The sequence below is a fragment of the Neomonachus schauinslandi genome, chromosome 4, assembly GCF_002201575.2.
Source record: "Neomonachus schauinslandi chromosome 4, ASM220157v2, whole genome shotgun sequence".
Taxonomy (NCBI): domain Eukaryota; kingdom Metazoa; phylum Chordata; class Mammalia; order Carnivora; family Phocidae; genus Neomonachus; species Neomonachus schauinslandi.
In genome coordinates this window covers 8402731-8425425 of record NC_058406.1, presented here as the reverse complement: position 1 = coordinate 8425425, position 22695 = coordinate 8402731, and the positions used below count along the sequence as shown (strand labels likewise).

The 22695-nt window shown below is 53.1% G+C and overlaps 1 protein-coding gene and 1 non-coding gene across 2 annotated transcripts in view; one reads left to right on the top strand and one right to left on the bottom strand.

Moving 5' to 3' along the window:
- Positions 1-4838: 4838 nt before the first annotated feature.
- On the top strand, positions 4839-5021 carry LOC123324727. Its single transcript, XR_006539996.1, has one exon. It is a non-coding gene; the product is annotated as a small nucleolar RNA SNORA73 family (small nucleolar RNA).
- Positions 5022-15407: 10386 nt separating this feature from the next.
- Positions 15408-22695, bottom strand: part of DRAXIN (dorsal inhibitory axon guidance protein) — a 10890-nt gene continuing 3602 nt past the window's right edge. The window contains exons 3-7 of the mRNA XM_021683439.1: positions 22034-22036; positions 21655-21766; positions 21172-21261; positions 19515-19604; positions 15408-15520 (exon numbers count right to left, since the gene is read on the bottom strand). Of these exons, the coding sequence (XP_021539114.1) occupies positions 15408-15520; positions 19515-19604; positions 21172-21261; positions 21655-21766; positions 22034-22036 (408 nt within the window). The remainder of the gene's footprint in view (positions 15521-19514; positions 19605-21171; positions 21262-21654; positions 21767-22033; positions 22037-22695) is intronic.

Below are 22695 nucleotides of genomic sequence, written 5' to 3'. Positions count from 1 at the left end.
GGTAAAGTGCCCAGAAGTACCTGCCTCTTAGTAAGTGAGCAATACACATGAGCTATTGTTATTACCAATACAGGAGGTTATTATCGATATACTGGTTGGAGTCCACTTGAGTCTATATACCAAAAACTTTAGGAAAATCTAGCCGGAAAACCAGCAGAAAACCTATAGCACACACCTCTCTGCAGAAGGAAGAAAACCAGAGAACAAAAAGATTTTATCTAAACACTGTGTGCCCCTCAATTGTAAATGAGAAGAATTGAGGAAAGAAAGAGCTGTCTTACCTGGCATCTCTCTTAGGCTGTTGACTACCCTCACCCCACCCCTCCCCACCCTATCCTTCACCCATAACCAGAGAAAATTCTCAGTTGGAGAACATCAGCTTTTATTAGAGTCACTTGGGGTAAGGGTCCCCTTAGGGTTGGTCTGAGTGCTTGCTGGTCTCCAGGAGGGAGAAACCACGTGGGAGGTTGAGAATCTGCCAGGGATTGGCGGTGGGGAGTGGGAGGGGCCTGAAATCGGATCAAGACAGGTGCTCTCTCTAGACACAAAGAAAGGGGGACCTTTGCAGGGCTTCAGGGCCCACTGGCCTAATTTGATGCCCTGTTTGGAGATACAGTCCTCCAGCCCAGGGGACAGAGCACCCCAACGCCTGCCACTGGGATCTTGAGCTGGGAAATGGCTACACCTAGTTTGATTTTTGCAGAGTTAGGACACAGGGGAAGAGGCGTTTGAATCCTGGCTTTGCCACTTACTGGTGGAACTTGGGCAAGTTGCTTTGCCTCTCTGTGCTTTAGTTTTTTCATATGTGAGATGAGGACAATAATAGTTATCTTCCTCAAAGGGTTGTTAGGATTTGTTAATACACAAAAAGCATTTAGAACAGGGCCTGGCAGATAGTAAGTGCTAAATCAGGATTGGCTACTGTTGTCATTAAGTATTAGTTATTGTTTTTTTTTTAAAGATTTTATTTATTTATTTGACAGAGAGAGACACAGCGAGAGAGGGAACACAAGCAGGGGGAGTGGGAGAGGGAGAAGCAGGCTTCCCGCAGAGCAGAGAGCCCGACGCGGGGCTCGATCCCAGGACCCTGGGATCATGACCTGAGCCCAAGGCAGATGCTTAACAACTGAGCCACCCAGGCACCCCTAGTTATTGTTAATTATTGGTTATGTGATACCTAGAAGAGAGTAATGCCTCAATAAATGGTGGATATTATAACATTATATTATTATCAATTCTCTTTTTTATTTTTTAAAAAAGATTTACTTACTCATTTGAGATAGAGAGAGGGAGAATGAGAGAGAGAGAGCTCGCATGGGGGGTCCGGGGGAGGGGCAGAGGGAGAGGGAGAAGCAGGCTCTCCACTGAGCAGGGAGCCCCATGCGGGGCTTGATCCCAGGACCCTGGGATCATGACCTGAGCCGAAGGCAGATGCTTAACGGACTGAGCCACCCAGGCGCCCCTCTCTCTCTCTCTCTTTTTTAAAGATTTTATTTATATATTTGGCAGAGAGAGAGAGCACAAAAGACCAGGAGCAGGAGGAGTGGCAAAGGGAGAGGGAGAAGCAGGCTGCCCCCTGAGTGGGGAGCCTGAGGCAGGGCTTAATCCCCTCACGGGGCTCAATCCCAAGGCCCTGGGATCATGACCTGAGCCAAAGGCAGATGCTCAACTGACTGAGCCACCCAGTGGCCTCCATCAATTCTCTTCTAAGAAACAGTCCTCATCCACCTCAGATCCTAGAGGTGTTTCTTCCAAGCCTATAACTGTGTAATAAGACCATGATCACCTTAGGAGGAGAAAATGCAAAACAAGTACTAGATTAAGGTGGACATTAATTAAGTACTTAATTTGTGGCAGACAATGTGAAAAATGGTCTGTAGTCAATTCTCAGTAGTAAATTCTCACAGTGACCCCATGGTGCAGGTACTATCCTCATCCTTGTTTACAGTAAGATGATTGAGGTTAAGAGAAGTTGGAAGGATTCCCAAGTCACTGGTTGGTATGAAACTGGGCTGGGGACCGAGGAGGTCTGGCTCTGGGACCTTGACATTCGGCCCCTCAGCTCCACCGCCTCCATCTCAGGAAAATGTAGCCCAGGCTGGGATGCAAAGGATGGAGTGAGGCAAAGAAGGGGAAGACAGATTGTGGAGGAAGCACAAGGCTGGGTCTGTGGAATGTCCCTGCTCACACAGTGACATTGCATTCATCCTGACCAGCTGGGGCGGGAGGCGTGGGGGAGGAGGCACAAGACCCAGATGGCTGGGGTTGGGGGGTAGCTCACAGGAACAAAGGAAAGTGACTATTCTCTTTTTTTTTTAAGATTTTATTTATTTGCGAGAGAGAGAATGAGAGACAGAGAGCATGAGAGGGAGGAGGGTCAGAGGGAGAAGCAGACTCCCTGCCGAGCAGGGAGCCCGATGCGGGACTCGATCCCGGGACTCCAGGATCATGACCTGAGCCGAAGGCAGTCGCTTAACCGACTGAGCCACCCAGGCGCCCGGAAAGTGACTATTGTCAAAGGAGCCATGACCCAGTCCTGACTATGCGAGGACAAATGGGCCCCCACAAAGCATATTCTACAAGGCTTTGGGGTGATAGCTTTCGTGAGCACACTTCTGGAATTCAAGTTTAAATTTATCATGTCCCAGGGCGCCTGGGTGGCTCGGTCAGTTAAGCGTCTGCCTTCGGCTCAGGTCATGATCCCAGGGTCCTGGGATTGAGCTCCGCATCGGCTCCCTGCTCCATGGGAAGCCTGCTTCTCCCTCTCCCACTCTCCCTGCTTGTGTTCCTTCTCTCACTGTGTCATTCTCTGTCAGATAAATGAATAAAATCTTTAAAAAAATAAAAATAAAAAATAAATTTATCATGTCCCTCACCAATCCGGTCTGCCTCAGCCAAGTTTTATCTCTGTACCTTCAATATAGAAAGACATGCAAAACAGATTCATTCATTCATTCATTCAGGTGATAGTCACTGAACATCTATTTGGGTAGATGTCTAGGAGCAGAATGACTGAATCATATAGCAGGTATCTATTTACGTTTTTGAGAAATTGCCAAACTGGGGCACCTGAGTGACACAGTGGGTTAAGCATCTGCCTTCGGCTCAGGTCATGATCCCAGGGTCCTGGGATCGAGCCCCGCATCAGGTTCCCTGCTCAGCTGGGATGCTGCTTCTCCCTCTCCCACTCCCCCTGTCTGTGCTCACTGTCTCTCTCTCTGTCAAATAAATAAACTCTTAAAAAAAAAAAAAAGAAATTGCCAAACTGTTTTCCAAGATGGTTGTGGCATCCTGTCTTATTTTCTGTGTAGCACTTATCAATATCTGCAGGTATTGCCTCAGTTTACTTGTTTGCTGTTTATTATCTGTCCCCCCCAACTGGACTGAGCCGTAGGAGGGCCTTGCATCCTCAGTGCTCAGCCCCATGCCTGGCACATGGTAGGCACTCAGGGAATGAACCAGCACGTGCCAGCTGAACACATATGTGGGCACCACTTCCTCCCATCACAGGCACTGGGAAGACCAGCGACCCCCCTCCTCCGCTTGTCCTCAGGGTACCACTAGTAGTCAGGCTCTGCCCAGGAAGCCATTCAGTCAGTGGTGCTGGTTTTAGAAAGGCTCGTCTCTCTCTCTCTTTTTTTTTGAAGATTTTATTTATTTGAGAGAGAGAGAGCATGTACACACAAGCTGGGGGGAGGGGCAGAAGCAGAGGGAGAAGCAGGCTCCCGGCCGAGCAAGGAGCCTGACTCAGAACTTGATCCCAGGACCCTGGGATCATGACCTGAGCCAAAGGCAGAAGTTTAACTGACTGAGCCACCCAGACACCCCAAGCCTCATCTCTCTTTTCACATCTTTAATTCTCATATGGTAGGGTAGCAACTCCTACTTTATTAATGGAGAAATTGTTACAGTTCGGATGACTTAGCCAAAGTCACAATGAGCAAAGCTTGCATGGGAGCCATGTAAATAAAACATGCATACCCCCTCAAAGTCTGCCCATGGATGCCGAGGACTTGGTGTCAGGCACAAGGCCTTTCCACGGTATCGGAGATGAAGATGGGCGTATGTAGCCGCATACTGCCAGAACAGTGAGGAACTCATTAAGGAGAACCACCAGGAAATCAATAGTAATGACTGATTTTTAAACAGGCTTTCCTCAAATTCACTTGTGTAGTACGGGATGGGAAAAAATGAAATCTCTTGAGAATGTTTTGAGGGTGATGCTGTTTAATTAAAGGCATTGCATTGTGGGTACCCTGGGAGGTCCCTTTCCCTGTGATGTGGGAAGCAAAGGCAGAAGAAAAATTAAATTTCCTTACCACCTACAGCCCCCTGACAAGTCCTTGAAACAGGCAGAGTGACGTTCCTCTAGGAACTCAGCTGCCTCGGTGTTAATACTTTGCTAAGGGCAAAAGGCAATCTTAGCCTGACTCCCAGGATCCTTTAAGTCTAACATATAAAAATTCCTTTGGAAACTTCCTTTATCTCTACCCCCCAAGATACCTGTTGGCAATCACCCCCCAAGCATAGGACCCACCGATATACCTCTGAAGGGTCTCATGACTGAGGGTTTACTAGACGGTAACAAATGACCTTTTCCCAACAATAGCTAGCCCCCTCAGGATCCTGGAAACCTTGCTTCCAAAATACCTGGGAGACTTACGCTATCCCTGACCCCCTCCCAACTGGAAAGTCTATAATGGGCCACTCATCATGACCCCAGTGCAGCTCCTTCTGCCCACAGGTCCTGTCCCCAAGCTTTAATAAAACCACCTTTTTGCACAAAAGACATCTCAAGAATTCTTTCTCAGCCGTTGGCTTCGAACCCTAATGTCTTTCCTACATCACCTGGGTGCTGTCCAGATGGCGTAGGGGAGCACAGGGTTAAGCCCCATGATGTACAATCCTTTTCCCCAGTGTTGGAGATGAAGCCGGGTCTTGAGTCTGCACCTACATATTCCTGTGGCTTCTCAGAGCCCTGTGGACAAGGCCTGAGGGGACAAACCATGCAGGAAACATCTAAAAAGAAAAAAAACATAGAACAAAAAGTAGAAAGGCTCCATCCCCACTCTTTCTGCTGGGCCCCATTTACTCCTACTCTTTACTTTGCCTCTAAATAAGCCAAAAAAGCTATGTTCCCACTTCCAGGGGAAGCAAAAAAGTTAATCATTCTCTGAGTTTTGTCCTAGGCCCCAAAGACCTGATGACACCTAAGAGGAGCCAGATCCCAAATATGTTCCAGGGCATCAGCCTCCAACAAACCTCGGCCGATGCTGGCATCAATACCCCATCCCTTCAGTGATTTATAAGATAACACCTGTTATTCACCATCACTCGTCTTTGCTCTGACCCTACCCTGGATTCCCGAAGGAACACGTCCCCTAGACTCCTTTCCAATGGAAACCCCTAGCCCCAGCTGACGACAAGACTCATTCTCCTTTCCGAGTCTCCCAACACTCTGTCAGAAGTACACTGTCACGCACACTATTCGCTGTCACTCAGGCTGTTACTTCCTCTGGCACACATTTGCTTTTCATCCTGCACAAAGCCAAGGACCCTCTTGGCAGGTCCTGCGGGACCCCCACTCTGGGGTCCTCAGACGCGGCCCGCCTGCATCACAAACACTGTCCCATCTCTTTCCTGTGCTTGCTGGCGTCCTTTGGGTAAAGATGTGTTTTTGGATCCCCGCCTTGCCTCCTCCTAGCAAAGCGATTTGGGCAAATTAGGTAGCCACACCGAGCCCCAGGGTGACGGGGGTCGCGTGAGATGATTTACATACATGCGTGGCCCAGCTCCTGGCACTTCATAAATGCTCAGTAAGCAAATAGCTGCCCTGCTGCTATAAAAACAAAAACAAAACCAAAACCCCCACAGCATCTTGCAGCGTCTCGCAGCAGGTCCTGGCCCACGATAAATGCCAGTTGAATGGAGGCACCAGGAAAGACCCCTTTGATGGAGGGAAGATGCTCTTCCCCCTTTTCCTGTTAGCAGAGACACTGTGGTTCACCCCGCCCCCTCACCCCCACCCCAGCACTGCCACTTTGCGTCTATGTCACTTCGTCTGTCACTTAATCCCTCCGAATTTTTCTCTGCATCTTGACAATGAGGACAGTGATCATGAGTCCCCGGGGGGCACTGTGTGAGGCACCAAGGAAGCACCGAATATGGAAAGGTTTTGAGATGCTTCCCCACCCACTAGCCAGCGAACTTTGGTTCTCAATGCACTGGAGGCCCACAATTGCAATGGGGCCCAGCCACTTCCTTTCCCAAGTGGGTAAATCAAACTGGAAGAAAGAGAGCAGCGAACATCACCCAAACCCTGCTGAAAGTCACACACACCTGTCAGAAAGCAGGGCCCTTGGCAAGAAGCTTTCAGAGAAGGGCCTGGAAGCAGAGTCGAGGCCTCTGGTGGCCCAGGGGTTCTTTCTGGGGTTTGATCTGGAGACCTGTCCTCCAGTGTTTGTGTCAGCTTGTCTCAAACACGCTGGCTCTGTGCTTCTTGGCCTAAGGTCTGGTGGGGTTATAGGGGAGGCCTGGGAGTTTTGTTGGTCAGTGTTGGCCTTTGGATCTGTGGCTGTGGTCTTCTGTGTCTTCCTGAAGGCCAGCTCCCCTGAGCAGACAGCAGGGCACGGGGGCAGGAGCTGATGGGACCGAATAGAACCCTGTAGGACTGGGGTTGGGGTGACTCTCTTGGGCTCCCAGGCTTCATTCCCTGTCCTTCAGCCCAGTCCCTGGTGGATGCCAAGATACTGAAAGTATTGAACGCCATATAACTCGTCAGGAAAATCACCGTGTCCCTAGCAGCATTCACTCAGAGCCAGAAAGGGGACACGATCCTGGGGCAAGCCGGGCCCAGAGGGAGTCAAGGTGGACGATTCTGCTACTTCTCTTTTCCTGGGTTTTCTGGAGGTGCCTGGACATTGCCGGGACGTCCTCTCTAGAGGACACATTTGTTTTTGTGATTAGTCAAAACACAGGGGGGCTGATTCCGAAATATGTGTCCCAGTGGCACAGAATTCGAACTTACAGCAGCATCCATGGCCAACTTTTGTGGGCCCCACTCAGGATCCTTGAAGACTCCCCCTTGAGCTTTAAAATGTAGCCCGTAGGGCGCCTAGGTGGCTCAGTCGTTAGGCGTCTGCCTTCAGCTCAGGTCATGATCCCAGGGCCCTGGGATCGAGCCCCGCATCGGGCTCCCTGCTTGGCAGGGAGCCTGCTTCTCCCTCTCTCACTCCCCCTGCTTGTGTTCCTGCTCTCGCAATCTCTGTCAAATCAATAAATAAAATCTTTAAAAAAAAAAAAATGTAACCCGTAATTCCCAACGTCCCTGTGGCTTTGCCACCTCATCGGGGTCCTATGAACATGACTGCGGGGTGAGCCCCGTCCTGGCCTCACCGGACACTTAGTGACATTACCTTGTCCCTGCAGAGGCCCGCAGCTCATGTCAGGCATCAGAGAACACATCAGAATGCCCATGGGGCTCTTGGTGAGCGTGGAAGAAGCAGAAAACGAAGTTGTGTCCTGTTCTTGAAAACAGATGTTGTGTTTGACACCAGCCAGAGGGAAGGCAGACAGAAGAGGCTGTTGCCAGTACGCTCTGCCCTGTGGCTTTCATCCCCCTGGGCCATACTCCAGCAACCCTCTTCATGTCATTGTGTGTGTGCGTGCATGTGCGCGTGCCCAGGCTCTCATTAACTCTGTGCTTCCTGCCTCCCACCGCCTGTCCCGGCTCTGTCGGTCTGTCCTGAGTTCAGGCTACCACCTCTTTCCCTGTCCGGACTCCCATCTCTCTGCATGCTTGGGGCTGGAATTTCAAGGGAGGCATCGGAGGGCTCTGACAGCACCTTAGTGATCACTCAGATACACAAACAAGGCCAGTTATGGCCCCCGGGCCCCGAGGCCCCCAAGGTGCCTATCTGCTGCGGGGCTTCATTCTGGTGTTTACTTTCACACCCTTCTGCTGGGCCAGCTCAGTGCCGATGGCTTTCGGGTCCAGGTCTGTGGCAGGTCCGTGAGGGCTCATGTTCCTCGCTGGGGGACAGTAAGGGAGCCTGCGCCCATGGTGGGGGAGACATAAGAGAAGAATGGGGAAGTGGGTGCCGGGATCAGGCAGGTTACCTCCACAGGTTCCACCTGCTGGGAAGCCCCTGAGAGGGATCTCAACCCGAGGGGCTTTCTAGAAGGTGGCCTGGTGAGTGCAAGATCTTCAGTTCTGGCAGCCCAGGGCTGGGGCCTGCCCAGCAGAACTCCTGTCCCCCGCTGGTCCTGCAGCAGCCTTGGTGACCCCAAATGCACCATGCAGCTCCTGTGACCTGGGGTGTGGGTGGGGCAGTGGGGGATAGGGAGGACCGGTGACCGACTCCTAGTAGGTGCTCAGCAAACATGTGGCATTTGAGAAGCAACGTGACATCGGTGGACATGTTCAGGTTTTGGAGTCAGAGAGACTTGACTGGGGTCCCTGACGCTGCTACCGAGTAGCTGCACTACTTTGGACGAGTGGCCTTTATTTCTCGGTGCTTCGTTTTCCTGCTCTGAAAAGGGAGCTCTACGAGTTTCTAACTACACAAGAGGAGGGTGCCTCTGGCCGTGGATGCAGCTCAATAAATGAGCTCACAGTTGTGTTTGGCTGAATGTATTCCCTCTCTCAGCACGCATTCTGCTTTGTGCCAGGCACTGACACAAGGTCAAGGCTGGGGTATGGAGAGACCGCTCAGGACCACAATGCCCAGAGCTGAGCAGCCTGACCTGCTGGACGGACCAATCACCAGTGTGGTCCCCCAGGCACAAATATGTGGGTTTCAGGATACGCCATCACGGAGGGGTGGGATGAAGGGACAGGAGCGCCTCTGTTTAGCCACTTGCTTACCCAAGTGTCTGTCATACACCTGCCCCCATGCCACGCCCACCAGAATAGTCCTGACACTAAGACATGCGTGCCCACTTACATGACAGACGGCGGTCACTGCTGCCACCTGACATTCAGGCTGACAAAGGAGTGAGGAAGCCCAGAATGTCACGACACACCAAAGACAACCGCCATGTGCCCACATGCTGTGATCCAGAGCTGGGGAGCTGAGCTCCAGACGCCCCTCTGTGATGACCAGTTTTCTGTCACAACAGGGCCAGCTGCAGTATGGGAGGCTTTAACTGCACACTAATCTAGGTGCTGCTGTGAAAGCATTTTGTGGATATGGTCAACATCTACAAACAATTGACTTCCAAGTAAAGGAGAGTAGCCGCCATCATGTGGGTGGGCCTCGTCCAATCAGTTGAAGGCCTTAAGAGCAAAAACTGAGGTCTCAGAGAAGAGATGTGGTCTCGAGGCTATAGTATCAATTCCTGCCAGAGTTTCTGGCTGGCTGGCCTGCCCTACAGATTTCAGACTTGCTGGCCCCTGCCACAGTGTGAGCCAGTTCCTTAAAATAAATCTGTATAAATATAGAGAGAAGATATACACAAATACACAGACATTTAAAGATATATAAGTACAAATTCCACTGGTTCTGTTTCTCTGGAGAACCCTGGCTGATACACCCCCAAGCCAGCTACCTGATCCCCTGAGGGCAGTGCCCAGGCTGCCAGCAGAGAGCTGAAATCCCTGTGGCCTTGGGTTCAACTGGCTTTGACTCCTCACTTCGGCACTGCTCCGGCCCTCATGAGTAGAGATGGATTTGAGTTGACGTCCCAGGACAGAAGGGGTTTTTAAAAGCCTAGCATACCTTTCTGCAAAACCTGGACCCAGGAGTCAGCAGTATAGTTTAGGGGGTGGCAACTACAGATCATGGGCAGACCCAGCCTGCTGCCCTTCTATGTGAATAAAGTTTTACTGGAACACAGCCATGCTCATTCATTTGTGCATGTCCGTTTTCAGTGTTGTCTATGACTGGCTTGCACTACGATGGCAGAGCTGAGCAGCTGGGCCAGCGAGGGAAGGACTTTTGAGGCTTCTATGAAAGGGGAGCTTCTGGGCTCGATTCCCTAGAACCATCCCCAGCGAGAGGCTCACCAGCCACCTGGGGCCTGAGTGGGGAGGAAAGTGAGTTCTCAGGAAGGTTTGATGATGCAGTTCTCAAACCTAGGGCAGGGGGCTCGTCAAACATGCAGCTTGCCAAGCCCCATCCCTAGAGATTCCGAGGCCCAGGCCCAGGTGGGGCTCAGAAACTTGGGTTTTCTCCCCCAGAGGATCCTGATGCTGGGAATCCCTGGCCCATGTTTTGGGACACTCTGGATTCCCACGCGTCCAGGCTGCAGAAGCCTGTCCCTCCGTGGTGTCTGGGCAGGGAGATTCCCACAGGGACAGCAGGCCCTTAAGGGCCTCTCCCCAGGACAGTCTGGATCCCGGCTTGGCTTTGGGACGTGGAGCCACTGAGAGCCATAACACAGCCTTGCTCTGTATTACAATCAGCCAGGCCTGGCAGGGCCTGGTCAGCGGAGGCGGGTGGCACTGGCTGGAGCTGCCCCCAAGATAAGAGATGGCCTTCTTGGTGCTGAGCCAGGTCCCCCCCTGGCCAATTCGTGCTCTTTCCCAAGATGGCATCTGAGCCTGCCCAGGCCCGGCGTCAGGAGGCGGTGCTTTGTTTATCCCCATCCTGCTGAAAGTGGCGTCTGCTTTTCCCTGCACGTGGCCACCCAGGCCCCAAATGAGGCCAGCCTGCTGTGACTAGCCTTGTCATCTCTTTGGGACCTCAGCTGCCCCAACCCTAAAATGGAGAGGGAGGTCAAGATATGACATTCCCACCAAGAGGTCTGGTTAAAGGAGCACGATGAGGTCCAGGTGAGGACAGAGACTGTCTCATTTACTGCTGAGCTCAGAGCAAATGCTCAAAGATGTGGCAGAGGAAATACTCGGCTTAGGGTCCCCTCCAAACGCCCCAAGCGTGCTCCCTGCCTGCACACACAGATCATCTCCGGGAGAGGCAGAGAGAGATGAGAAGGCAGCTAATTAACCATCGGCTCTTTATTTACAGCTCAAGAGAGCGCATGCAACACGTCATCACAGGACTACAAGGGCATAGCACCCTCCCTCCCCCTGATGCCCCCACACTTTAAAGAGGAACCACAGCACCCCAGGGAAGTTCCCAAGAGTCAGAAAACCCAATGACTGCAACTGCGGTGGGGGGGGCACCCCAGGTGCTCCACTTGATTTCCTCTGAAAATAGACCACTCCCAGCCCAGGAGGCAGGGGCTCAGAGCCTGGGAGTTTGTCACTGCTGGTTATTAACCAGGCAAACCGGATCTCCGATTTGCCAACTCACACCTGAAGGTAAATGCCCTGAATCATCCAAAAGTCCCTGACCATCCAACTTTTCTGTTTCCCCTTATGGATCATAGACCTGGGTGTCTCAAACTTGATCGTGCCCAAGAATGGCCTGGGGACTTGGTAAAACCCAGATGGCTGAGGCCCACTGCCCAAGATTCTGGTTCAGCAGGTTGGGGATGGGGCCCGGGACCCCGTGCTTCTGCCGAGCTCCCAGGTGATGCCCTCCCTGCTGCTGGTCCAGGACCACACTGCATAAAGAGGGACTAGGAAGCCTCTTGCACCCGAAAGAGGCTGAGGATCCTGTATCAAACTACCCGTCCTGACTTAGAATTCAGAAAACACACTCCCTGCAAGGAAGGTCCTTGGTTCTGCAAACCAATTCCTGCCGCCCCCCTCCCTGACACACACACACACACACACACACACACGCACTCCTGTCTCCCAGAAGAGGAAAGGTGATCATGGAGGTGATGGCGCCAGCCCCATGAAATCCTAAATGGTTTGCTTTTCTGGCTCCTCTCAGTGTCCCTCCCGGCACCCACTTTCCTTGCTCTTCTGCTGTCTTATAAACATGTTCCTTGCAGGTTACATGTCAGTTCACTGACTCTCCTGCTGCAAAGTGAATCCCATTCAAGGCTGTGCCCACCCTCTCAGCACTAGATTTTATTCGGTGTGTTGAGTATGGCTTTAAGTGAGGATCCATCTCTGCGGTGGAAGGGGTCGTGGCTTTGGGATTTGACTTGTGGTTCAGTCACCCCTCAAGGGGCAAGCGAAGCTGTCACTTTCCCATGAGGCTCGTCCCTCATACCCTGTGCCCCTCAGCCCATTCCCAGCAGGCTTGGGGGCTACTCTTCACATGGCCGGATGAATCCCAGAAAGGAGTCCCGTGGGAACCGTGCGCACCTCTGGGGAATGGTGTAAGACTCCGCAGAAGGAATGCAGGAGGGCACGGGCCACCTGTGGTACCACCACCTACTGGTTTCCACTTGGCCTTCTGCTCAGCTCGCCCTCTGGTTGTATTTTTTTGAAACTCATGAACCCCACCCCAGACCAATACCACTTACACCTCTTCCCACTCTGCCTCTGCACCCGGGATCTGTACCCGCTGCCTCGGGCTGAGTCTAGAACAGTTTTCCAAACTTCTTTGACCCCAGAACGCCACCCTCTCTTTCCTACAGGAGCATCTCCTGGCCCCAGTGTTGCAGGGGAAGGAGCCTGAGTGGTGATTTTGACAGATCATTGTCAAAGAACAGACCACCTACCAAAATTACCCTAGAAAACAAATTAGCCAACACTGGGAGCTTATTATGTGCTTGGCACTGTTCTAAACACGCTATAAGGATTTTACGTTTACTTCTCACAACATTGCTATGACGGGAGAGTCATTATTCCCATTTTACAGATGAAGAAATCAAGGCACAAGGAACTTTCCTAAGGTCACCATGGTGGTGAGAGGTGGAACAGGCCGTTTGTCACCAGCAGCATTCCCATATTCGGGAGGACCAGGGCAGAGTTCATGCCCAGCTGTACATTAGGGTTGCCTGGGGGAGCCTTGAACACACACGAAGCCCAGACACAACCCAGACCAATGAAACCAGCACCTCTGCAGGTGGGCCTGGGCATCATCAGTACCTTTGAAAGTTCCCTAAATTATTCTAACGGGCAGCCAAGTTTGAGACCAGTGGACTGGAGCACGAATCTGCCAAATGATAGCCTGTGGGCCAAATCCAACCTGCCGCCCGTTTTGGGGTAATCTGCAAGTTAAGAAAGGTTTTTACATTTATAAACGGGTTTTAGAAAACCAAACGACAGATAGTAGTTTGTAACATGTGAACATGATATGAAATTCACATCTCAGCTTCCATGAGTAGTTTTATGGGAACACAGCCTAAAATATTTACCTGCCCTTTATGGTAGAAGTTGGCTGAATCCTGGATTAGGGGGGATTGACTTCTGTACTAGCCAAAGAAATCTGAGATAGACCTAAGGAAGAACTTCCGGGCGGAGAGGTTTGTTAAACACTGAGGGGGGCTCTGGGATCTCTAACTCTGGGGTTAGGAGGTTTTTACCCACCCACCTTTGCAACCACGAAATGAAGGTAACTAGGGCAAAGAGCTAGGGCCCGAAGGTCCAATCGCAGAACTCCCCTGCTAGACGGGGATGGTTCCATGTGGCCTTTCAGCTTTGTCCTGACCTTCTGTGCTTTCCATTGTTGATGCCCCAGGGCCATCTGAACTGTTACCCCCCAGACATATGCGATGCCAGACATAAGCAATGCTGTGTTTCCTGCCTGCAGCCCACCCCCCCTTAGGGTTCTATCACATTCTCAAATCAGCCACCCCCAGTGAAGCTAACACAGCATGCATGTTGTCTGGTGTAGTCTTAGACAAAACTGCTGGTGGGTTTGATTTCCAAATAGCCGGCTTTGATCTCTTTTAGTTCCTCTGCCCCACCCCCACCTCTAAGATTCCTTTGCCCATAGAACTTGAATAGGGAGACATGAGCAAGGATATTTGGTTTCTCCTCGATCCGTCTGCTTTGCCTGGTGCCAGACCCCTGACCCTGACTGATTTTCCCATGGAGTAAACAGCCCTGGCATCGAGGGTGTGGTTCCTCTGGCAGGTGTCCAGGCCTGCGAGGAATTTGGATGGGGAGGGCTTTTGTCATTTGCAGCCTGGTTTGCCCTGGACCAGAGGGCTGACCAGGAGTGAGGTGCCAGGTGTGGGGGTGGGGGGTTTAAGTGGCTCTCCTGGGGTGGCCCCTAGAGCCAGATCTGCTGGGGTAGATGTTCTGGGTGGGTATCGTGGGTCTAGCTTGTGGGGGGTGGTTTCAGAGAACACCTTGACCTCAGAGGTGCCCCAATGTCTCAGTAGGCTCTGCTGCAGAAAGGTGGGGTTGGGGGTGTCTAGAGATGGTCTGTGGGAGGCCTGAAAGCCACTAAGGCCGTATGCAAAGTGGGTGCACATGCGCGATGCGTGCATTATTTTGAGCCCATATCGGCATTCGATTCTCAAAGGGCATGAACTACTATGAAACTAAAGAAGCTATAAGAGCAACGTCAAAGTGCATGTCCTGGGACTGGGTGAGCAGAGCCACAGAAACAGAAGGAACAGCACTATCGTTTCCCCCAAACACATCATATCTCAGATTCCCAGCTCCCAGAGGGCAGCGGCCAATCTTCCCAAATCATGCCTTACCACCAAGCAGGGGCTTAATGCAATGCTTTGTTTTTAAAGGTGCTACACCTTTGTTCAGGGAAGGAAGAGAACAGCCTGTCACTGCAGACCTCACCACCGTGAAAGGAACTCTCAGGGAGGGCTTCTCTCTCACTGAAAGCCATGGAGAACTTGGAATAAGTCCGTGGTTGTGGAGAAGCAAGGATGCGGGCCCAGGAACCCAACAGGCTTGGCCCAGGTGCAGATCCCGGCTCAGGCATTTACTCCCTAGGACCTGGGTGCTCTCGGAGGGGTTCCCGCCAGCAGCAGCAGCATGCCCCCGAGAGCTTGTTAAAAATGCAGAATCGACCCAACCAGACTTTGCATGCTACCCAGATCCCAGGGATTCTTACACAGGTTAAGGTTTGAGGAGCACTGATGTGGGACCCTGGACAAGTCCATTTATAACTAACTGCCTCGGTTTCCTCACCGGTAAAACGGTGATAATGCCTCCTTTGAAAGGTCATTGTGGTAACTAAATGAGATAACGTATGGCACGCATTTAGCACAGTGCCTGGTACGTACAGGTGTTCCGCACTCATCTCCTGGGGTGCTCTGTCTCTCTGGTCGGTTCCCTTTCTTGACGCGCTCAGAAACCTCTTCGTTGTTTGACTTGAAGCGGCTGCAGTGCTGAGGTTGGGCAGTAGAGGGCACTCTCGACATTGCCAACGCGGAGCACCAGGCCACCGGGAGGCGCAGGCCTTGCGGGTCCTCCGGGGGCGGGGAGGTGGGCGCCGGTGTGCTGCAGCTTGGCTCCTGGGCCAGGGCTCCCCTCCCAGGGCTGAGGGTCCCGGGATCGAGCCTGCAGCCTCGGTCATCGGGTCCCCCATCTGAACTCCCACTGCTAGTTCTAAACAAATCGCCCGGCTTCTCCAAACGTCGGCGCGGGCGCCAGTCCCCAGGCCGGTGGGGAGGCGCCTCCCGCAGAGCCGCTAGACGTTGATGAAGGATCCCTGGTCGCCGTCGGCCGTCTCCGGCTCCACGCAGCGCCCCTTCCTCCGCGTGACCCTGCGGTTCCGGTGGAATTTGGCGTAGCAGCGCAGCCCTGAGCGAAGAGAGGCCAGAGGGTCAGGGGCGCCCACGGCCAGGGCCCTCCCCTTCCTTCCTTGCGCCCTCTGGGACTCCCTGCACCCTCTCACCACCACCCTACGCTGCCCTACAACCCACTCTCCCAGGACAGCCTGAATGGGCTTTAAAAAGGCGATCACTGGGGGAGAAGGGAAGGATGGACAGATGGAGCACGGGGGCTATTTAAGGCCCCCCCAAACTATTCTGTGTGATACTGTAATGGTGGGTACCTATTACGATGCATTTATCAAAACCCATGGAATGTACAATGCGGAGAGTGAATGCGAATGCAGATTATGGACTTTATCAACGTTGGTTCCTCCACTCTAAACGCCGAACCACACTAATGCAAGTAATAACAGGGGGACTGTGCAGGGGGAGAGGGTATATGAAAACCGTGTTTTCTGTGCCACTTTCTGTAAACCCAAAACTGCTAAAAAAAAAAAAAAAAAGGTCTATTAAAAAAATTTGTAAAGGAATGCAGGTTCTGCTCTCCCCTATAAAACCTCCCGTGGCCCCCCCCTTGCACTCAAAAGGAAATCCAAACTTCCTACTCTGGCTTACAAGACCCCCTGGGACCTGGGCCTGCCTCCTCTCTGCCCTCTTCACTTCCCACTCCCCTCTTCATGAGCTCCAGCCACACTCAGTCTTCTTGCTTTTCCTCAATAGCCAGCCATGTTCTGCCTCAGGGCCTTTGCACTTGCTGTTCTTGCAGCCAAACCCCCTTCCCCGAGCTCTTTGCATCATTGGCTCCTTTGTGGCCCCAGCCATGTTCTGCCTCAGGGCCTTTGCACTTGCTGTTCTCGCAGCCAAACTTCCTTCCACAAGCTCTTTGCATCGCTGGCTTCTTTGTGGCCTTCAGGTCTCAGAGACCCTCCCTGACCACTCAAACTAAAGTCAGTGTGGCCCTTTTGGCCCACCAGTGGGAGAGCTTCAGAGCTGAAGCTCTCTCTGTCATGACCACCGGCATCCCCTGAGATACATGGGTAGACATAATTTTTATTTAAGGCCTCAGAAGGCCACCTCCTCTTGGTGGTGGGGGCAAGGGGTGTGAGTGTGGCCTGAGCAATCCCTACACTTCAGGTTAGGAGTTGCCCCCAGGGAGAGAGGACATTGCTACTTGAAGATTCACTTATGTCACTACCAAGAGAATAAAGGAACTGCTGTGAAGTTTGTGCTTAGGGGCCTAGAATTTACACCTGGGTCACTGGGCATCTAGACATGAGGTCACACAAGTGACACTCGGAAAGGGGCAGGGGATTCATGAGCAGGAGTGCTTGGTTTCCACAGAAGCCCTTCTGGAACCCTCCACAACTCAGGCTGGCCTTGACTGCTGGACATCAGCCCTGGGCCCTCAGAAGTCCTCAGGACTCTTGGTCCTCATGAGGGTTCCCGGCCCCACCTAGATCCCTCTGGTGTGTCATCTTAGTGACAAACTCCTCCTGGACCAGCTTTAATGAGCTGCCCAAGCTGTCATTTCCATTCTTCTTTTTTTTCTGGAGCCTGAGTCTCCAGGGAGGAAGCAAGAGTTTCCTCCAGGACTGACCAGTGCCAGACGGATCAGAGGAAATGAGCAGATAGGGCTTTGGATGCAGATACATCTTTTGGATGCCTGCAAAGCTGCCCCCTCCCAGGTCCAGGGGAGGAAAGAAGGAAGGATTCCTGGACTCAGTAGGGCCACATCCCCCTCGCCTGGGCGCCCGGGTTGGACCTGGAGGCCAAGGACTATGATTGGGCCTCAGCGCTGTTCTGGACTCTGTGGACTAGAGTGCCCTCTGGCCCGCTCCACACCTCAGTCTCCTGCTCTGTGAAATGGGTCCCCAACCCTGCACGCAGGTAACAGAAGATAAGTTTCCCAGCATCTCCTGCCCCTCCCACCCCTGCCTGCCTCCATCCCCTCACCTCTCTGTCTCCACTCCTGCCCCCCAGAGTCCTGCAGCCAGACCATGTCATTCTCCAGCTTAAAACCTGCCTGTGACTTCCAATTATAAATCAAAAGATCCTGTGTGATCCTCCCCACCAGCTTCTCCCACCTGGCCCTGGGACCACCTTCTCTGTTGGCCACTGTGTGCCAGGCCCACTCAAACACGCCAGCCCTGTTCCTGCCCGAGGTCCTGGCTTCTGCCCTGCTTCATGCCTGGGGCTCTCCCTCCCCGCACCCCCATCCTCAGCTGGCCGGTTCTGCTGTCCCCTCCTGTCTGTCCTTTCTAAAACAACTCTGACTCCTCATCACACCACCCTCATTTTTGTTACAGCCCTTATTTCTTTCTAAAGACATCTCTGGATTTGCTTACTATCTGCACATCTCACTAGAATGGAATCCAGAGGGGCAGTTTGCCTGTTCTCTTCGCGGCTGAATCTAATCTCAAGTCTCCAGAATGGTACTGGACACGTCGTGAGCACTCAATAAATATTTCTTGATTGACTAGACCCAAGTAGCTTTATTGCTTGCACAGCAGATAATTTTTGAGGCTCATATGAGCAAAAATAGGGCTCGTATCTAAGGATGGTTAATAGAAGGACCAAGACCAAATTCTCCAACTCAGGGCATGTGAACAACCAATTAGCTACTGGATGATATTGAGTAATTATTGTTCATGTTTGTTTGTTTTTTTGTTTTCCTTAGAGAGAGTGTGTGTGTGTGCACAAGCAAGGGGTGAGGGGCAGAGAGAGAGGGAGAGAGAGAATCCCAAGCAGACTCCACACTCAGTACAGAGTCCGACACGGGGCTCGATCCCACAACCCTGAGATCATGACCTGAGCCGAAACCAAGAGTCGGATGCTCAACCGACTGAGCCACCCAGGTGCCCCGGTATTTTATTTTTCAAAGAGTACTTATCTTTTAGAGATATATACTGAGGGGCGCCTGGGTGGCTCAGTCGTTAAGCGTCTGCCTTCGGCTCAGGTCATGATCCCAGAGTCCTGGGATCCAGCCCCGCATCGGGCTCCCTGCTTGGCAGGAAGCCTGCTTCTCCCTCTCCCACTCCCCCTGCTTGTGTTCCCGCTGTTGCTGTCTCTCTCTGTCAAATAAATAAAATCTTTTTTTTAAAAAAGAGAGCTATATACTGAAATATTCACAGATGAACGATCTGTAAACTCCCCAGAGTTGCTTCAAAATCATACTGGAATGGGGAACTGAGTGGGGGAGAGACAGCAGAGACTGGCAGTGAGCTGGTAAGTATTGAAGCTGAGTGATGGGACATGGGGGTTCATTATTGCAAACACGAGTATTTGAAGTTTTTCAGAATATAAAATTAAAAATATTCCCCCACTTTTCTAGCTGTGTGAGTATGGGCAAGTCGCTTAACTTCTCTGTGCCTCAGTTCGCTCAGGTGTGAAATGGTGATGGTAAGAGCTCCTTTCGTGGGATGGTCGTGAGGATGATCATAACGGGAGTGAAGTGCTCGGCACAGAGCCTGGCACGCCTGCCGGGGCACACCTGGGCAGGAGGGCATGCCCGCTGCAGCTGGGAGCTCAGAAGAGCTAAGGACATAGCTGACCAAGTGCATCCCCCCTGGGACAGGGCTGGGAAATCCACCCCCCCCAACCCCTCATTCTCACACTTGGAATGCCTCCCCTGGGGTAGAATTCTGGTGTACCAGCCTTCTCAGATTTGATCTTATATAAAGAGATGTGCTCCTCTCCTCCCTTCTCCCACCTCCAGATCCTAGGAGATCATGCCAGCTTGTATTTCAAGAGGTGAGAAAAGCAAATCTGAGAAACGATGCCAGGAATCGAGACTGCATGAGTTCACAGACTGGGAAGGCACGGAGCAAAGCTGTTCTTGCTCACGTCTTCAGCTCGCGAGGGATCCCGCTGCCCTCTCCTCCGCCACAGGCCCCTGGGCCCTCCCTCCACCCTCCGCAGGGAAGCCTTGGCCCCCATTCCGCGCAGAACCAGCTTGGGGAAGAAGGGGTTTAGTGGCCCTGGGAGCACAGGGGCACCCCCCTCCCCGAGAGAGTGGGGCTCACCTTCCACACACATGCAGTCATCAAAGCATTTGTTGTTGAAGCCGCGGTTGTGGGGCGTGCAGAGATGCTCTCGCAGGTCACAGCAGGTGCCTGCCCACACAGCAAGGCCACCGTCAGCCGAGCGGCCTGGACCTTCCCCCCGCTCCCCTGGCCGACGTGCACACGGCCCCGCTGGGCGGGAGATCCATCATCTCCATGGCAGGGCCCTGCCCTGGCAGGGAGCGCCATCTGATGGACAAGGCTCCCTACCGGGACCACCGACGGATAGCATGGCCAGGGCCCCCGGGGGGCCGGTGGCGGAGACCCCAGCTGCCCCAGATGGGCAATTGATAGATCATGGGCGGAGCGAAGGCAGTGTGGGATGGCCTCCCAGGGAGAGGGGGCGGAGCAGCTGGGGGTGGGGTGAAATCAGCTTGGAGCTGGGAGGAGCCTCCAGGATCATTGCCGCCAACGTCTTTGACAGATGGGGAAACTGAAGCTCCCCGGGGAGCAGCGGGAGGGCCCCAGGGAGGCCTGAGGCAGCGGTTCGCCCCCCACAGACCCAGTCAGCTCCTAGGGCCACTGCCCAGTTGGCCCAAACTCAAGCCTTTTCTTTCTGCTCAGGGTGAAAACAATGGTTTGGAGAGGCAACAGCCTGTCCGGGAGCTGGTGGTCTGCTGCTGCTAGACAGAGCCGCATTGCTGCTTTGGTTGCTATTTTGTGGAATATTCTGGCCGCTGAATTAACAAGCATGGCACTGTGGAAGTGGGCCGCTTGGGTCTCCCCGCCTCACCCCCGTGCTGTCCGGAGGTGAGGACAGCAGTGAGCTGGTGGCCTCCAGTGTTTGCACCTTCAGGAACCACCGGGCCGATGTCACGCTGGTTCCCCAGCAGCCCCACCCCCCAGCAGGGGGACCAGGGCCTGACCGGTCCTGCCCAATGGGGCCTCCGTCAGCAGGCAGTCTTGCTCTGGAGCTCCCCATCAGGCTGAGACTGCATCACAGGTTTCTGGGTCCATTCCTGCTTCCTCCCCCCTTTTGCCATTCACAGGCCTTTCCTCTTCCCCCAGAATAAACCTCCTGCACTTGGAACCCCACCTCGGTATCCGCTTCCCGGGGCCCGAACCGACCCGACAAGGGCCAAGGGCCAGCAGTCCCAATGTCAAGCCCCTTGTTTGTAGACTGTATGATGGGCTCAGCTGCTGTACAGGGAGGGTGTCATGACGGCATCCCCCTCACCCCCCACCCCCACAAAGCCCGGCAGTGTCATAAGGGGACAAGGACAGAATTAAGCCCGAGCAGGTGTTAGGAGGAAGAAGTCGAGAGAGGGCTCATCCTGACTTGAGACAGCATGGGGCAGGGGTGAAGAACCACACAGACCCAGGTTTGAGCTACCTCCTTGCTGTGTGACCTCAGCCGAGACACTCAGTCTCTCTGAGGTTCGGTTTCCTTGCCTGAACACTGGGGATGAGAGAGGCCCTTTCTCGGGGTTGCTATGAGGATTTAATACAGGACGACAGCAACTCTCAGTAGAGCGGTAGCCCTGATTGTTATCATTTGTCCTCCCTAAAGGGTCAGGGACCCACAGGCCCTGCTCGTGGGCCTGGGAACGGCCCCAGCCCTGCACGGGCTCCCCCGGCACCCAGCCTCCTGCTCTGAACGTGGGTGCTGCTTGGGTACCTGGCAGGCAGTCTTGGTGATGGTCGCATGGCTCCCCTTCAGCTGGTGATGTCTCGTTACCATCGCTGGAGAGTTTACCCCGGTGTTTCTCTGGGGACAAGAAGATGTGTCGTCAGAAGCTGACGCCCAGCAGAGCAGAGAGACTGAGCACAGGGGCTCATACTGCCACTTGCGCTGTGTTGTGTGGATAAGACTCTACCTCTCTCTCTGCCTTAGTCTTCTCCTCTCTAAAATGGGATCAATAGCAGGGTAGACCCAACAGCTGGTTTTTCAGGGGAAAATGAGTTGGTAGAGGAAAACATTTGGCCTGCAATCAGCACTTGATAACAGCATTTGCGTTTTGGGTGTTAGTCCCAGTTTAGACTGCATGCCCTTCCACTCTGGACATCTGTAGGTCAGGCTGGGCTCACTGGGGCCCTCACCCCAATAGACAGTGGGCGGGGAGGGAGCCCAGACATGGGGTGGCCAGGGAGGTGGACATACCTTTCTTTTTAGCAGAGGGCCAGACTTCAGGTTTTAAGTCTTCATAATCGGTCCAGTCGAACAAAGCCATGTCCAGTGTGGGCATCACCTCCCCATCAGGCCTGGGCTGAGCCTGCAGAAGGGGCACGGAGAAGAGTGAAGCTGGAGCTCCCAACAGGTGGGAGCGGAAATGTGGGACCCCGGGGCCAAACGGCAAAGAAGGGATTCCTCAGAGGCCAGCTTGTCCCCTGCTGGGCAGCCTGAAATCCCAGCCCCGGGGACAGGGAACAGCTGCCTAAGGCTCAAGCTCCAGGAGCCACCATCCTGCAGGATGGTATGGATGCAGACAGGTGAGTTATCCCTTGGGCCCCTGGGGGAGGGGCTGGGAAAGCAGTTGCACCTGCTCAAGGTTTCTACACCCGTGTTGTTGAGGGGAGCTGGATGAAGCCAAGCCACTCACTTCCCTGCCCCTTCTCTCCTCCGCAAAAGTTATCAGCTCTCTGTGGCCCATGAGACCACAGCTCAGTTGGGCTCACAGCCCTGGCCAGCAGTCTCGGGGCTGGATCAGCACACGGTAGGACATGGGCGATAAAGCCATCTTCTAGGGCTGGGTTCTCAACCGATGGGTTTCCGGGGGCCTTCGACAGTGTGGATCGCCATGTATTCCTTGGAGATGGCCCCTAGCTTTTATCAGACTCTGAAGGGGAGGAGGGGGTGCCTGGCTGGCTCAGTTGGTGGATCATGTGACTCTTGATCTAGGGGTTGTGAGTTCAAGCCCCACATTGAGTGTAGAGATTACTTAAAAATAAAATCTTAAAATAAAAGAAGCTCAAGGGGGTATGAGACCCAAAAGGGAGTAAGAACGATCTACTGCTTAAAAAGTTTTATTTCTTCTATACATATACTTTACTGATCATCTTAAATAATTTTATTTGGAAAAAAATTCAAAGCCACAGAAGGGGTCCAAGAAGGATGCACCTCTTGTTGATTTTTTATTTATTCATTTGAGAGACAGAGCAAGCGTGAGCAGGAGCGGGGGGGGGGGGGGGGGGGGGGGGGGGG